Here is a 17,102-nt window from a genome sequence, read left to right as displayed (position 1 = left end):
AAAAAAAAAAAAAAAAAAAAAAAAAGCAACGAGGAGGCGAAAGCCACGGATCAGGCCTCACTCTGCATCTTCATCTTCCCTGCCTTGGAGTACTCTTGGGGACCCCCCCCCTCAGAGGGTCGCCACACGCATACACTTAGGGACAAGATCTTTTAAAGTATCAGGCCCACTGTTCACCACTAAAGCAGTCATACCGCTCACAACATAAACACTAAAAAGGAGACTTGCATACAGATGCCTCAGGTGGCCCATTCCCTCGTGGCGTCTCCAGGGCTGCCGGCTCTCAGCTGTAGGCAAGCCGCGCAGAAATAGTGCTGCTTGGCCAAGAGAGGCTGGTTCCTGGTAGGTGCCGGGGAACATCAGATCTGCACTGCCAGAGCCTGTCTCTGTTTACCACTCCCCCTCCGGCCCCCACCACACACACACTGCCCCCGTACACCCCTGTGCTGGAAAAGGAATTTAATTCGCCTCCCTTAGGAAGATGGGCCTGAATCAGCAGTGGAGCCCTGGGCAGAAGGACACAAAGGGTGCAGAAGAACAGGGCAGCTGTGTCCACACAACCACACCATTTATTGCCGTGCTGTCCAGCGGGGGACACGGTGCGAATGCCCGAGTGCATTGGGGAGCGGAGTGTCTGACTCCCAGACGCTGAAACGTTTTCTGAATCGAAGAGTCCAGACCCAACCCGCCCGCTGAGCTCGGCTCCCCTGTCCCACACCAACGCCCACGTGCGCACACACGCGTGCAGGCACGTGCGGTGTCCTCCGGGGCAGCAGTTAAATCTTCCTCCGCTTGGAGGGATGCAGGAGAGGTAGAGGTCACTGAGTTTCCTCCTCTTTCACGTTGCCTCTTGGCAACCTGTGGACGGCTTCTAGAAGCAGCATGGGCAGGAAAATGAAGCGAGTGGGGCTCTGGCCTGCTCCTCCTTGCCCAGGAGTGAAGCCAGCAAGTGCAGTTTGCTGTGAGGTAATGCCTGGCGCCGCCTGGGTGCTCCTGCAGGTTGAGACAGATTCGGGCCGGGCGCGGTGGCGGCCCCAGCCGTGGAGGTCATGCAGGGAGAACCACACCATGACCGGCTGGCTGCCTGTGCCCCAGCCCCACTCCCCGGCCAGGCCTTGGGGTGGGGCCCACGGTCTGGCGGGCATCTTGGCCTCACCCGGACCCAGAGCTTCCAGCACCACTGGGATTGAATTCCACGGAGGACCCTGGCAGGATGCTAAGGGCAAGGCCTGGCCTCCCCCGGTCTCTGAGCCCCTCTGCCCAGGTGTCGGGGACCTGCCGAGACAAGTTCAGAAGGCGCCAGAGAGAAACCAGCTGGAGCTGGAGCCTGGCATCCAGCCCCCCGGGCTCCCCAGGCCCTCTCCCACCCTGGCTGCAGCTGCACCAAGCTTCTCATAAGCGGCTGCCCCCAGCTGGGCGCGGAGCAGGCTTTGGGCATTTGCCACGAGGCTGTTGGCAATTGTGCAACAGTCTCCAGGAGGGCTGAGAGGGAAGAGGGGCTTCCCCTGCTGTCCACTGCCGCTTCCCCAAGGGTTAAGCCAAGAAGGCAGGAGAGAAAACGTCAAGTCTCGGCAGCATCCATGGTACTTGATGTGGCAGAGACAGGGTCGTGCCCGCACCTCTCTGGCCTGTGGTCCTGACCAGCCTCAGCCATCAGCTCACTCCCCCTCGTGCCCCTGGAATGAGTCTCAGGTCTTGGCCTTCGCCACAGATGGCCCACAGAGACAGGTGACAGGCACAGGACGCATGAAGCTCTGGGTGTGGGGGCTCACCTGGCCGTCACCCAGCTCCCCAGAGAAGGCCCCGAGAACACCATGCTGCCCAGAAAGCCACCTCCTTTGCTACTTGGCTTCTGATACCTCGGAGACCCACTCCTTGAAACCCAGTCTGGTGGAGCCAACAGGCCAAGGTCGTCTTGAGTTAACCCGAGAGTGGAAGCCCAGACCTCCACCCAGGCGGAGGTCCCCGGGATGTGAAGGAGACGGAGCCAAGCCCCCACCCCGGGAGGACAGTGGTGGCGGCAGTGCCAGGCGGGAGGCAGCTCTCGGGCAGAGGTGTTGTGTTCCTGGTTCAGACGTGCCCTTCCGGGGGTTCAGAGAGGCGCAGGTGAGGACCATGTGGGGGGAACTTGACGAAAGCGATGGCAGCCAGCTCTTTGCAGAATTCCTCAAGGACTACCACGCCCTGGAGGAGGGTCTGGTGGTCCAGCCTGAAGGAGACAGCATGGCGGGGGTCACGGCTGGGAGGTGTGGGGAGCGTGCCAGCGTGGTATCCCAGTGTCTGTGAGGGATCACCCGGCGGCAGCCACCTCTGTCCGTGAGGAACCACAGGCCTCAGCAACGGGCCCTCCTCTGTCCCCGGCCTGGCGCCGCCCCCACCCGGAAGCCCTAGATTTCCCACCCCAGGGCTCTTCCTTGGGCATCCGCTTCCCGCTGTTACTTACTGCTCCCCGGGGACCTGGCCCATCAGCTGCCTGCGCATCAGAAGCAGTTTGCCTGGGAACTGGGGCACCCTCTGAATTCTCTGCATCAAGTCCCCGATCACCTAGAGTGGGAACAAGAGGGGACTGAGGAGGAGACCAGCGACACTGCCGCAGGGTCCCTTGCTCTGTCGCACCATGGGAGGGGGGTGGTACCAGTGCTTTCCCCTGGAGCTGGCAAGGGTGCCCACTCCTGCAGCCCCCAGCACCCCTGTCCTGTCCCCCTCCCTTCCTGTCCTCAGCATTGGCACGCTCCCTCTGGCCTGGGCATCCTTACCCTGACGAGCACAGAGAACAGGCTCCGGCAGCCGGGGGCCAGGTTGATGTAGGGATCCAGGAGGTACTCGTGGATAAGGGGGTGGGGGAAGAGGGCGAGCCGGGACAAGACTGAGGTCACTTGCAGGTTCAGGCTGTACGGCTGTGGGGAGCACGGTGGACAAGCAAGGGTTGGCACAGGCGGTGAGCACTTCTGCGCCCCCCACCCCCCAGCAAGGCGCCTGGCCAGTGTGAACGTGCGCGGGGGTTGGAGATGCATGTGATGTGTGTGTCACGGGTTCCCTGGGGCTGAGGACCAGGGCACGTCAGGGCACGTGGAGCAGAGGCGAGATGGGGCTTCCCGCCTGGGGAAAGGTGGGGCTTGAGGGGCGTCGTGGAGCCAGAGCAGAGAAGATGACTGGACCCCCACGGCTGGGCCCTGCTCTCCTGAAGGACTCCAGAGGCCCTCGCCCTGTGGCAGGGGCCCAGCCCTGTCGGGCACCTGTTCTAGAATCCGGGATATGCGGTCGAACAGCATTCGGAGGAAGTGACCCTCAAAGAAAGGCCGTTCGGGCTCATGGGGGTCCAGGGGTGGGGGAGCTGGTGGCCAGCCCCAGGGCGCCACTCGGGAGCTGCACTCCTGGAACTGAAACAGGAGGGGAGAGTTAGGTGGACCCAGCGGTCAGGAGGCACCAGCAGACAGAGGGAGCCACGCAGGCAGGTGGGGCTCGGGCACTAGGCCAGAGCTGGGAGCACCTCGGGCGGGAGATCGCAGAAGCAGAGTGTATTAACCCCACGCTCTGAGCGGTGAGAACTGGGCGCCGGCAGAGGCCTTGACACTCACCAGTCCGTAAGCATCGTGGACGTACGTGTCATATCCGGTCTCCTCCAGGAAAGCCGAGGTCTTGGCTTCCTCAGGAACGAGGCAGAGGAAACTAAGAGACAGGACCCTAGGTGTGGAGGTGTCCCCGCCTGGGCTGCCCTGCTCTCCCTGCTCCACCTCCAGCCCTGAGGGAACACTCTCCCAGCTGCACCCCAGCAGGGCTGTGGCCAAAGACGGAACAAAACTCAGGTGGCTCAGACTTCCTGACCTGCTCCTACCTGTTGACAATCTCGGTCACCGCTGTTTTGCCATCGGGGTTGGTGACGGGGGCAGGGGGAGGCTTCATGGAGGGTTGAAAGCCAGAGTCAAGGAAGCCATCCGTGAAGTAGGGGTCTTCCTCCAGATCTCTGTGCCAGGGCAGACAAGCGAGGCACCAGTGAACGCAGGAACTGGTGTGGGGTGCTGGGGGCCGGCCGGGGGGGGAGGTCCCGAATGGTCTGAGGCCTCCCCGAGGCACTGAGTTTCACTTACAGGGTGTCCTCGTAGCTCTCGGGCTCAGGCGAGCCCCGGGCCACATAAGGGCGGCCCTCGAGGTGGCACAGAATCAGGCTGTGGATGATCTGCTCGTGGGGCTTCTGGAGCAGCTCCTCGAACAGCCGCAGCGTGGCGATGCTGATCTGGGACAAGAAGCGGTCAGCAGGACACCCCTTCCCCACCCCGGCCTCTAGGGGTGCCTGGGAAGTGCTCACCCAGATAAGAGGAGTCCCCCTAGGAGGGGGTCACCTCCTCCAGACGGGGGCTAAGGTGGCAGGTTTTAAGGGGAGCAGATGGGTGTTGGCCCAGGAACCAGAAGTCTGGCTGGTCCCTGTCCCATTACTCATTTGAGGTGTGGTATCAGGCAAGCCCACTGGCTCCTCCGAGCCTTAGTTTCCATGTCTAACAAATGGCCCGGAGCTGTCAGCTTCAAACAAGCCAAATGAATATATAAGCATTTTGTAAGATAAAGAGTGCCATCACAAGTATGTGATCACAGAAAATTAACTGTGTGACAAAAGCAGTTTGGCTACCAATCACTGGGTCACTGCCTTTTTCTGCCTTTTTTTGGCTGGGGGTGGGGGTGGGGAGTTGGATTTCAATGGCCTCAAAGGTAGAACCACCTGGAAAGCTAATGCAAATGGGAAGAAGCTTCAGGAAGTCCCTTGGGCAGGGGTTGGGGGCCAGGGAGCGGTTAGAGAGGAGGGCCCGCCCGCCTCACCTCATCAGAGAGGTGGTCGCAGTGCCTGACGAGGTGGCCGCCCAGGGTGTGAGGGCTGTCCTCGGGGGCTGCAGGCTGCTGGTCCGTGCCCAGGAGGAAGGCCACGGCCTCCCGCAGCAGCGCAGGGGAGCGGAGCTGGCGCAGCATGGCGGTGAGCAGGGCGGTGGAGGTCAGGATGCTCTGTTCAGACCTACAGGCAGGGCACGCTGAGCCAGGCGGGGCCCTTGAGACCAGAGTAGGGGCAGGGAGGGAAGGGGTGTAGGGGGCAGCACACTTTCCTGGTTCCCTTGCATTTTCGGCTGGTATTTCTCTGCTCACACCCCACCCCCTCCTGAGGTCCTAGAGTCCAAGGGTAGGAGGCCTTTTTTAGCCTACGTAGCTCTGAGCCACGAGTGTGTCAGGGGAACAGGCAAACATCAACGGATGGAGCCCACAGACCCCCATGACTCTGGACAAGGAGGTCCCTGGTCTCGGGCGCAGGAAGGGGCTTGGTGGGGTGGGTGGTTCGCCCAGACTATGGTTATGCCCAAGGGAACTGCACAGAACTTACACATGCAGGAGCTGGGGCTGCAGAATCTCCACAAATAACTTCTCAGCCACAGACTTTGCCAAGGCATCCGAAACCACCTGGGCGCCAAAGAACACGTCTCAAACACATTTTACCTCCGATCGACAATTTTCCACTGAGAAACAGCTGTGTCCTTGCACAGAGCCTAACAACAGGTAGAGGGTCTCTGCTGACCCCGGGCCCCACCCAGCTCCCAAGAGACCCCCTGGGGCCTTGAGGTAGAGACACAAACAGAGCACCATGAAGCGGGGGACACCCAAGGAGAGCCCTGCCATCGCCCACCCCGCTCACCGTGTGTGCCTCTGTGATGAGGTGGTCGCAGTAATCAAACCAGCCCAAAAAGGCAGCCAAGGTCTCCTTGCCGGGGAAGGAGACCTCATCGGACGGGGCACTGGGTAGCCTGAGGGAGAGCGAGGGAGGTCTGTGAGGCCTGCTTCAGCTCTGTCCAGGAAGCTGGGCCCTTTGGCCCTCTGCCCGAGAACCTCCGTTGCGGGGGGTCAGTTCTACTGGGGGCTCTGAGGGCAGAAGCCAAAGTGATGCTTTCCTGGAAGGCGAGAAGGCCCTTGGGCATGGGCTGTAACCTCAGGAAGATGGTGGCCAGCAGGGGTCCCCACGCCCCCTGGAAAACAAGAAGAGCCGCTACCGGGAATATGACGGGCAGGGCTTCTGAAGATGCAGCCCAGCCTTCCCTGGCCGAGCGCCTACCTCCAGCTGATGCCCTCTAAAGTGGCAATGTCTGCAGGGTCCAGGAAGCTGGGCAGGGACTGGTACAGCTGGCAGAGGTGCTCGACGATGGCAGGGCAACAAGGGCTGCTCTGCACCAGGTAGGTGGCAGCTGCCTGGGAAGCCACGCTTACCAGGAGCAGCAGGTTCTCCTGGGCCTTCAGGGCCACCCGACCTCTCTAGGGGATAAGGGTACAACTTCAGTGACGTGCGGCGGATCCCCCAAGTGCCCTCCCAGCAACTCGCCCTCCCCATCCCTGCTCCCTGCGTCTCGGGCAGCCGGCACCTTGCTCTTGCACAAGCCCATCAGCGAGGTGATGAGGTTGCTCTCCCCAGTGCCTCCATCTGGCTCCTCGGTCTCAGCAGGCAGCTGGGTGCTCAAGGCCCGGGCCCCCTGGGCACCCCTGTCAGGAGCTTTGCTGTGGGGCTGCTCCTCGTTCTTGACGGTGGCTGCCTCTCTCGGCAGGGCGGTGGCTTCTCTGGATGCCTCCTTCCTACCGACGGTCTTTCTACCCTGCAAGGGAGGCTGCGTGAGGCCAGGCTGTGGTGCAGACCACGCCCCATGATGGCCCCTTGGGAATACGGGGTGGGTGGCTTCAGCGTGGAGCTGGAGCGGAAGCTGCCTGAGTGCCTCCCCGGTTCCTGCTCCATCCTTCTGCTTCTTCAGAAGGGCCACGGGGGATTGCCCTGGGGTCTGGGCCCTCCCGCTCCTGTTCCCCAGAGGCGCTCACTTCTAGAATATAGGTGAGCAGGGCTGGATCCTGCTGGATCTTGGAGCAGAGGACAGTGGTGAACTGCACCTCCTCCTTTTCTGTGAGGGATCCAGGAACTGTCCCACCAAGTCGGAGAAGTTTCTGGAAGCGGAGCAGGACAGAGACAGAGGGGAATGGGGTGGCAGGGAAGAGAAGGAAGAATGGGGAAGCAGAAAAAAAAACCCGTGCACGACCGTGGGTTCAGACTCAAACCTGCGGCACGGGTCCTGATGGAGAAGCTGGATTTGGGGGCTTTCTTAGAGTCTCAGAGGGTGTTTTTGTAGAGAAAGGTCCGGTGCTTTGGGACTGGCCTAGGAGCACCCCTTAGCTTTTCTTGAAAGCATAGGCCTCACCCCCAGACACCCCTTAGCTTCTGGGTCCCTCACCTGCACAGGCCTGTGGACGCTGAGGTAATGCAGGAGCGGATGTTGCACCTGGGCCAGAACCTTGCTGAAGAACTGGAGCACCTGCTGCCGCATGCCTGGCGGGTACTGCGGGTCGGGGGAGAGTGCCTGTCAGTCAGGCGGCGAGGCCACGCCCCCGCCCGGACCGCTCCCCCCTTCACTGCGCGGAGGGGCCTTCTCCGCCAGCCTCTCTCCCTCACGCTTGGAAACCGGCCTCCTCTACGCTGCCAAGCCCGCTTCCTGCTTTTTTCCTTTTTGGCCGCACATGCGGGATCTTAGTTGCGACCACGGATCCAACCGTGCCCCCTGCATCAGGAGCGCGGAGTCTTAACCACTGGACCGTCAGGGAAGTCCCGCCCCCTTCCTGCTTTATTTTCGTCCATAACCTTGTCCTTATTGAACATACTATACGTGGGCTCCTTTGATTATTCTGCCTCTCCCCACTAGAGTTTTCGCCTGTTTCAATCACTGCCGGGTCCCCAGTACCCAGGACACAGACTGGCACACGGCTGGTCCTCAGTGCATCTTTGATGAACGAACGCGGACTGAATGAAAGGAAACACGTCCTCAACCCCGACGACAGCGAGAACACGCCACCAAAGCAAATAAGCAAGGGCCCGGGGTGTTCTGAGACAGCCTCAGTGCCCCGCCCCCAGTGTGGGCACCGGGAGGAGCACAGGTAGACCTGCCGGACACCGGCTCAGGTGGAAAGTTCCAGAGGCACCCGGGGTCCTGCCCACCTCGGCCTTGCCCAGCGTGCACAGGGTCTCCAGGATCTTGTGCTGCAGTAGGTACTCCAGACACGGCCCCGCCTCACCGGCTGCCGCCTGCTGTTTCTCCTCATACACCAAGATGTCCAGCATCTGCTTCAGCCGCCAGGGAATATCCGTTTTCTTGGCCGGGGTGTTTTCATCTAATCAAGATTCAGCAAACAAGGTGAATGGGGTGAAGAGGCGCACTCTGGCTGGATGGGGTCAAGCCCACAGGGCCTAGGGGGCGGAGGGAGGTGGAGGCCAACTTGGAGCAGGCCAGGTTAACACTTTTCGTCAAAGACCAGAGAAAAGAGAAGTTTACAGTTGATGCCTCTCTAGTTAAAAAGACAAAAGACCTCCTAGATGAAGCCCAGGATACAGCCCTCTGACGGAGCATGTGTGCAGGCCCCAGCACTTTATGAGAGGAAAGCAGCAGCATTTTTTCTCTGAACCCTGGGGCCTACAGAAGGACACCTGCTAGGGCTTCAGGCCTGCTCTGGGCCTGAGTGAAAAGCTGTGGGCTCAGGAGTCTCTGTTATATTATTTAGAAGCCATCTTCGATCAGCTTCCAAACAGATAACCTCCTGGGGCCTGTTTATGTCTCTTTTATACTCAAGGAAGGCAATACTCTATTTTTTTTACAAAGCAAAAAAAAAAAAAAAATCCATGCATGACCATGGGTTCAGACTCAAACTCACTGCACAGTGCCCAGGTCCTGATGGAGAAGCTGATTAGTGGGGTTTTCTTAGTCAGTCTCAGAGGGTAGAGTATTTTTATAAGGAAAGTTTTGGTACTTTGGGACTGGCCTTGGAGCACCCCCTAGCTTTTCTTGAAAGCATTGGCTTTTAAGCAGGGCAGCTCACCTCGCCCACCCCTGCATCTCCGGTCCAGGGACCAGTCTGGAAATTAATGGATTGGGCCCAGGTGAAGCCCCAGGTGGACCCAAGGCAGTTCTAGATCTTTTCCTAGTCTCTGGTAGCTTGGGGCTCCCTGTCAGGAGATCTTCAGTCTAAAAGCTGCAAACTTCCAGATGTAAAATAAGTCCTGGGGATGTAATGTACAGTATGGTGACTATAGTTAATAATACTTTACTGTATGTTTAAAAGTTGCTAACAGAGAAGATCTTAAAAGTTCTCATCATAAGAAAAAAAAATGTAGCTATGTGTGGTGACAGATGTTAACTAGACTTATTGTGGGGATCATTTCTCCGTATTTCCATGTACTGAATCAGTATATTCAATTGATTACAGCAATTATATTGGCTTGGCCAAAAAGTTCGTTCGGGTTTTCCGTCCGATGCTATAAAAACCCAAACGAACTTTTTGGCCAACCTAATGTGTCCTTTATATCTCAGTTAAAAAAAAAAAGGGATCTTCAGTCTAAAGCAATCGTTCTTAACTGGGGGTGATCCTGCCCCTGCTCACCAGGATATCTGGCAATGTTTGGAGAGCTATTTATGGTTATCACAATGGGGAAGGAAGGGGTGCTACTGGCATTTAGTGGGTAGAGGTCAGAGGTCAGCTGCTAAACATACACTGTACCCTCCCCAGCCCCCTACAACAAAGAATGATCCAGTGCAGGTGTCACCAGTGCCAAGACTGAGGAACCTCGTCTAACAGAACGCTCAGAGGGTCCCTCAGAGTGTCCAAAGGCCACTTTTAATTTCTTGGGTTGGCGCAGGCTGGAAAAAAAGCCTTTAGGAGAGGTGCAGGCTGGAATCAAACCCCAGTCTGAACTCCAGGCGGTGGAAGGCTAGGGATGCAGGAAAGGTTACCTGGCAACCAGTGCATCTCCACCAATCCCAGCACACTGACTACAAAGCAGCCAATGAGACGCTGCCCCCTCGGTGAGTGATCCTGATGGGCCCAGATGACCCAAGGCTTTGGCTTTTTAGAGTGTCGGCTTGGGGAGAAGGACCAGGTGTGCTACATGCCTTGCCAGGTCTCTACAAGAGAAATGCCCTGTAAGTTGGCTCACGGAAAAGAGGAATTTATTCCATTTCTTTTCTTTAATCAGTAAGCCGTAGGCACAGGGCCCAGGCACTTGGAGACTGAAGGCCTGGACATTCTGCCCAACTGGAAGCTGGGGGCAAGTGGCATTCAACCTCTGGGCTGCAGAGTCAGGCCAGTGAGACCTCAGCCTCCCTGTCCCCACTCCTACCTCACACAGGTCCCCTCCCAGAAGGTCAGGGTGGGGCAGCCCCCACTCTGAACTCGTGAGCAGCGGATGTCACCTTCCTCAGGACACCTGCATCTCCGAGCTGCAGGGTGACTCCACCCACACCTTCCTGCCTGCTCCCTCCAGGGATCCCTGCTCAGAAGGAGACCAGGCCCCACCTGTGCTTTCAATGTAGTAGTTTGTGATGCCCTTCCAGTGTTCCACGAAGGCCTCCAGCAGGTCAATGCTGGGCTCCCGCTGTGGAGAGAGCAGACACAACCTAAGTGGTCGCCGCACTCATCAGAAAGGACATTCTAAAAAAAAAAAAAAAAAAAGGGGGGGCCCCCAAAAAAAAAAAAAAAAAAAAGAAAGGACATTCCACCATCTGCTAAGTGTCGGACGTGTGCTAGGCCCTGGAGGAGGCACCGTGATCGTGGGTTCTCAAATTGAACAGTTAAACATTTTCTCCAGGACATTTGCACATTGTCTCCAAATCTGCCAACAATCTCCTGGTTCCTTTCCTCAGACCCCCATCTCCCTCCTGGAAATGCTGTGACATGAGCACATGTCATGATTCTATATCCCCTGTCCCAGAGCAGTTAAGACTGATGGTAGGGGAAACAGACACAGAAACAGATCATTTCTATATATTGTGGTTATGCTACAACAGAGGTACATAGAGGGAAACAGGAGAGCACGACCAAAACAAAATCAAAATGATACAGATGGAAAATGTGGCAAAGACAAAGCTTTCAGGTCCCTCTTGGTCTGAGAGTCTGAAAATCCGGGTTGAAGGCCACGACAGCTCAGTTCAGCCAGATGGGTAACGTTAGCGGAATATTAAGAAAGTGCCTTACTTATAATGTGCTGCATCTTTTGTCCATGGCTACAGGCCATGCACCCCTAGCTCCTCTCTGCTCTGCTCCTGTCCACATCTCCTCTGACTCCTTCGATCGCCCTGGGGGAATTCTGATCTGCTGTGAGCAACCCCCAAACCTCCTACCTTTCCCAAAGTGCTCTCTCCATTTCCATGCCCCAGCTGGAACTAACCTTGAACTGGTAACAACCAGTTCCCCTAAAAACTTCTCCAAAAAAGCACATTTCTTCTCTTTTCTTGCAGGGTAAATTTTTGCTGGAGAAAAATGCATAGTCCCTACCTATATCCCTACCTCTTAGTCTTTGCTCCGACCACTCCTCTGTCCAGGAGGCCCCGTATCCCCCTATACCTGTCTAGGTCCTAGCAGTCCCCAGTGAGGTCCAGCTCAGGGCCACCACCTCCACAAAGCCATCTCTGCGGTCCCCAGATGCATCTCTAAACTCATGCTTTACTGCACCACAGGACCGGGTGTCTCCTCCTTCCATAACTCACTCAGTAGGTATCTGCTGAGTGCCTACCACGTACAAGACACCACGCCTGATGTTACAAGCCATACAAGGCTGTCTAAGAGCCAGTCCTCCAGACATGCCGTGGAGGAGAAGAGAATATAAAACACGCTGAATAACTCAACTACTGAAGTAGTGTGAGAACATAGGAGAGGTGGAGAATGACCTTCGGGCGAAGAGGGGTCACTTCCAACAAATGGAACAAAGAGGCTTTACTGAGGTCGTGCGGGAACCAAAACCTGAAGAGCTGGGTCTGATTTCAACAATTAGAGAAACAGGAGAGACATTTCCTGCAGAAGGAACTTTGCAAAGCATGTCGGGGCCAAGGATGGATTGATGAGTGTGTGGGGCCTTGAATTTCTTGGCCAAACCAAGAAGTCTGATTTTATTTTTAATTAAAAAAATTTTTTTGTGCAGGCCACCGATGCAGGTCAGTGATATCAGAACTGTGTGAGGAAGAGTCATCTGGCGGGTGTGTAGGAGACAGACACAGGATGAATGCTTAGCAGACCATTATGACAAGAGGAGGAAGCAATCACACTGAATCAGAGGCCTTGAAGTATTCCCCCAGCCTTGGCGGCCCAGGCAGTCTTGTCTTCTCTCAAAGTTCGCTGTGGGGACCACGACTCTTACAGGAGTGGCACCTCGCACAGTCGTTCCAAATACACCATCCATATGGAGTGACTGCATCTTACCACATTCTACGTGATGCTATTATTGTTGAGTGAGCAGTCATCTCTCCGGGAGACTGTGAGCTTCCTGGGGGCCAGGGTTCTGTTTCCGCCTGCCCCGAAAGGGCTCTGCACGGAGTGATTACTCATTGATATTTACTAAATATCTCAGCAAACTCCTTCAGCCCCTTCCACAGTTCCTTGTCTCTGGGAAAGCCCTCTGACCCTTGACCACGCTACAGTCATCACACAAACCTGTGATGGGGTCTCATCTTGCCTTAAAATTCATTTATAGTCTCCTAAAGCCTTAAGCTGGACTTAAATCAAAAAACAACAATCCAGGGACTTCCCTGGTGGCACAGTGGTTAAGAATCCGCCTGCCAATGCAGGGGACACGGGTTTGAGCCCAGGTCGTGGAAGATCCCACGTGCCGCAGAGCAACTAAGCCCGTGCACTGCAACTGCTGAGCCTGCGCTCTACAGCCTTCGAGCCACAACTACTGAGCCCGCGTGCCACAACTACTGAAGCCCGTGCGCCTAGAGCTGGTGCTCCGCAACAAGCCACCACAATGAGAAGCATGTGCACCGCCAACGAAGAGTAGCCCCCGCTCGCCACAACTAGAGAAAACCCGCACGCAGCAACAAAGACCCAACGCAGCCAAAAATAAAAAAATAAATTAAAAAAAAAATCCAGCAAGAAAAGGAGAAACAGGAGAACAAAGGTTAGCCAAAACAGACCGTTAGAGCTAAGAAAGCAGGGGGGTAATCTTTGCCTGAATCTGTTATTAGCTACTGTAACTCCAGCCCAAGGAAACTGCACCAAATGATTACTTTTTTAAGATAATATTATATTTACAAATAACACTAAAGATTGCTATTCTATTTTGTCAGAAGAGGGCAGGAAAGGAGCACTCTTCCTCCTTAACTAGGAGTCAAGCAACTTGCTGGGGGTTTTAACCCGGTGACCCAGCCCTGGGAAGACCTATGCTCAAGCTTGGGGGTGGGAGGGAGAGGGGTCCCCATCTCTCCTGATGGTCACACGGGGACAGCCAAATTTCCAGGGCGTCATCTATATGTTGTATACTGAGGGGCCTAAGATCACCTGCCTAAAAATATCCCCCTTGACCAGCAATACTCCTGCAGCCACTGACACTGAAATTTCCACATAGGAAACATGAGAAATTCACTTCTCAGGGCTAGGGTCCTGTCTATCCAGTCCACCCACCTTGTGTGTGGAGCTTTCCCAGAGACGTATGAAGGAGTGTCAGATTACTTTCTAAAATGACAGTTATTTTGATTGGGGATGGGGAGGAAGGGAGGAGAGATCATTTTGGAACCCACTCTGAGGTGGGATGGACGGAGGCTCCTGAACACCAGCAGGGCAGGCCTGGGGCGGGTGGGAGAGGAGAAAGAGCTGAAGCTTTTCACTTTCTTCACAAGTCTGCTTAAGGCTGAGACTGTTCTCACTCATTAACAAGCTCTGATTTGGTGTGTGTGTTGGGGAGGAAGGGGATGCAACCCAAGGGTGTTTCTCCTGAGAACATGTGATACACTCAACTGATCAATTAGGGGGAGGGTTTATACTGTGAGACAAAAGAATTGTTAACTTTACTGGCAGAATCTTGGCAGGGTTGCTTTAACTGGATCCCGCCTACCCTAACTAAACGGCACTATTATCTCGCTCAATGAAGAGAACAGCCGCCGTGGGCGCCTCTCACCAGCCTTCAACCCCAACAGAAAATGGCAGAAACATACACTCCTCGTCCCCGCTGGCCGCCCCAGGCCGCACCGCAGCTGGCCTCTCCTGACTCAAGGTCAGTGGGGCTAGGGCTGGCCTGGTGTTGAGACAGTATTCTGGAAACCGCGCTTGTACCCTGCAGACGGTTGTTTCCTGGGCCAGGCGACCGCCCCTCCCCGCCCCCCGACTGTATTTGTACCCTTCCTGGGGACTTGGCCAGTCCGGAGCCTGCACTTCCCAAGTCCAAGGTGAGAGGGCAGAGTGCGCCTGTGTGTGGTCTTGGAGGCGGTCGAGGGCTCGGAACCAGGGTAAGGGGCAGCTATTTTTTAAGGCCGGGTGACCAGGAAGGGAGGAGCGGGGGGGAGGAGGAAGCACCCAAGCTGGGGGAGGGGCCTTGGGGGGAATTTTGGGAAGAAACTATTGGGTGACTAGGGATCACTCGGCACAGAGGAGTTTGGGAATTGGAAGAGACTCGGGGAGCAGGAGAAATATCTTGGGGTCGGAGAAGAGGACGGCAGCGAACGTGGCCGGGCCGGGCAACAAGCAAGGGTGCCGGGGTCGGGGGCGCCGGCAGCCGGGGCAGCGGAGGGGCAGGGTCAAGTCCGCCGGGGCCTCTTGGTGAACCAGGAGGCAGCGAGCGAACTACCCTTAGAGAAGGGCGAGTGGAACCAGACAGGTTTTTCCCATGATGGATGAGAAGGTTTGTGGGTTCTGGAAGTCTCTAGACTTTCTTCGTGGGACCGCATAATGCCTTAGCCTCCCATCATGTGACGTCGAGGATCAGCAGAAATACATTTTGAACAGCTGACTGCCATGTGCTCAGGAAGAATTTCTTTCCATTCCTGGGGGAATGGGGGCGTGGAGCGGGGAGATGGGGAATGGGCTTTGAACTGGCAGAGCTGGCTGCTAGAAAGCCCCCTCCCTAAGGTCCCAGCTTTTGACATTCCGGGAAACCCCGCTCTGGTTGAGGGTTCTGCCTGTGTAATTCTTGGCCATAAGTTTCCCAGTGTGTCCCCCCCAACACACACACACACACACACACACACACACACACACACAGGAGACACACCTGTTTCTTTCCTTGATACGTCTAGAAGGGCAAAACGGGGCCAGCGGGACTTCTTTCCCCCACCCCTGTCCAGCACAGTAGCCACTGGCCACTCGTGGCTATGGAGCTGAAACGGGCTAGTCCTAATTAACATGTGCTGAAGACATGTCGGACAAAGGAAAGAATGTAAAATAGTCCCTAATGATGTTTTATGTTGATTACAAGTTGAAACGTAATCTGTTAGATAAATCGAGTTAACCAAATATATTATAAAAATTATTTCACCGGTTGCTTGTTAATTTAAGTGGATACGGTGCTGGTCCAGAGGTCCTGCAGAGGAAGTCACACTGTCCTCGTTTTGCCTTTCTAGATGCACCAAGGAGAGAAACAGAAGGTGGGTCTCCGGTGTCGGGGGCACACTGGGAAAGTTACACCCAAGAGTTAAACAGGCAGAACCCTCAACCAGAGCAGGGTTCCCTGGAATGTCAAAAGCTGGGACCTTAGGGAGGGGGCTTTCTAGCAGCCACCTCTGCCAGTTCAAAGCCCATTCCCCATCTCCCTGCTCCCATCTCCCACCTCTACCCCCCAGGAATGGAAAGAGATTCTTCCTGAGGATAGGGCTGACATCTGTTCAAAATGTGTTCCTGCTGACCCCTGACACCATCTGATGAGAGGGTGAGGCACCAGGGGTCCCACAAGGATAGGTAGGTAGCCCCTGTCACAGATCTGAGGACCTGGAGCTGTGGGGTACTAGGGTTTCACTGCACTGGCTCTGCCTTTGGGGCCCCTTTCACCAGTGGGACTAAGGCCCAGGAGGCACCGCCTGCCCAGAGTTGGCCATGTGCTGTGGAGTGGAGCCTGCAGTCCAGACCGAGTCACGGGGGAGGCCAGGGTTCGGCTGAGCTAGTATTTGGATCTCAGTTCACTGGCAGCTGCTTAGGGAAAATAGATGTTTCAAACAGCTCGTCTACAATTGGTCCCAGGTGAGGAGCCTACGGGAAATGAGAGGAGGCTTTTAGGCCAAAAAGTATAAGAACAAAGGGAAGAAACAAGCCTATTTTGTGTATCAAGAAGCAATCTAGGGGACTTCCCTTGCGGTCCAGTCGTTCGATCCCTGGTCGGGGAACTAAGATCCCGCATGCTGCATGGCGTGGCCAGAAAAATTTTTTTAATAAAAAAAAAAGCAATCTGGAGTCAGTCCAACACTGTTCTTCTCTGGATCTTCTTCCTTATAGGTAAAGGAAGCAGGCTGGATGGATTAAATCTACTTGTTTTCCTTCAAGATATTTCAAGGAACTGTAGAATATAGGGGAAGTGTATAAGAAATTTATAACCTTTTATTTGGTTTAACTTTTAAAATTTTATTTCAAAAGCTCTAATAAAAGTCAGTGGACATACTTGTATATATGATAGAGCCCACCGATGTATTTAAATTCTGCTGCCAGTTTAGCTCATTGGGAAGAAGATGTTTGAATAAACCCTTCCCTCCTGTCAGCGTAAATGAAGGTAGAAGGCTGTTGCAGAATAAACAGTTTGAAAGAGCAAGGCACTAAGCCCAGATTCAAAGAGATGGGGCTTAGCTGCTGCCGCTCAACAACGGGAGGAATGTGACCGTTCACATTTGCATGCATTTTTAAAACACCGCAACTTTGTAACTACTTATCTGTGTGAATCAGAATTCTCTCCTGTGCAACCAAATACAAGAATAAATTAGATCCTGTGCTTGGTGAAAGGGCGGCTGTCATATACAACCCTTGACTTAAAATTGTTATATCCATCAAATAGCTTCCTTGTTCTCATTGATTGATTTCATTAATAATTAACATTTCAACTTACAGGGAATTCCCCGGCAGTCCAGTGGTTAGGATTCCGTGCCTCCACTGCAAGGGCCACAGGTTCTATCCCTGGTCTGGGAACTAAGATCCCGCATGCCGCGTGGCGTGGCCAAAAAAATAAAATCAATTTATAAATGTATTCTAATTGCTAATAGTAAGATCTAATTTTTAAAAAGATTGACTACTAAAAAGGTTTGGAAACCAATGGACTAAATAATCACCAAGGTTTTTTTTTTTTTTTTGCGGTACGCGGGCCTCTC

General features: G+C 55.0%; 1 protein-coding gene across 4 annotated transcripts; it reads right to left on the bottom strand.

Annotated features, from left to right (window-relative positions):
- Nucleotides 1-1,924: 1,924 nt before the first annotated feature.
- FHIP2B (FHF complex subunit HOOK interacting protein 2B) lies at nt 1,925-14,266 on the bottom strand. 4 transcript variants are annotated; one of them, XM_024747740.1, is made up of 17 exons: nt 14,159-14,266; nt 10,348-10,426; nt 8,000-8,172; nt 7,242-7,346; nt 6,835-6,957; nt 6,390-6,617; nt 6,086-6,282; nt 5,672-5,780; nt 5,363-5,439; nt 4,813-5,035; nt 4,089-4,234; nt 3,836-3,964; nt 3,579-3,669; nt 3,237-3,380; nt 2,757-2,897; nt 2,444-2,544; nt 1,925-2,209 (listed from the first exon to the last, which is right to left on the bottom strand). In XM_024747740.1, the coding sequence occupies exons 3-17, from the start codon at nt 8,120-8,122 to the stop codon at nt 2,071-2,073; spliced, it is 2,076 nt and encodes a 691-aa protein (XP_024603508.1). In that variant the 5' UTR covers nt 8,123-8,172; nt 10,348-10,426; nt 14,159-14,266; the 3' UTR covers nt 1,925-2,070. The 4 variants fall into 4 exon arrangements, with proteins under 4 accessions (XP_024603508.1, XP_024603509.1, XP_024603506.1 ...); XM_024747741.1 differs by having other exon boundaries at nt 4,813-5,002; XM_024747738.1 differs by lacking the exon at nt 14,159-14,266 and adding an exon at nt 9,786-9,956 and having other exon boundaries at nt 10,348-10,438.
- Between the last annotated feature and the right edge of the window lie 2,836 nt (nt 14,267-17,102).

Source organism: Neophocaena asiaeorientalis, unplaced genomic scaffold (genome assembly GCF_003031525.2).
Source record: "Neophocaena asiaeorientalis asiaeorientalis breed wild unplaced genomic scaffold, Neophocaena_asiaeorientalis_V1.1 scaffold429, whole genome shotgun sequence".
Classification (NCBI taxonomy): domain Eukaryota; kingdom Metazoa; phylum Chordata; class Mammalia; order Artiodactyla; family Phocoenidae; genus Neophocaena; species Neophocaena asiaeorientalis.
Note: the sequence above shows the minus strand (reverse complement) of the source record. Positions and strands in the feature narration are given on the sequence as shown.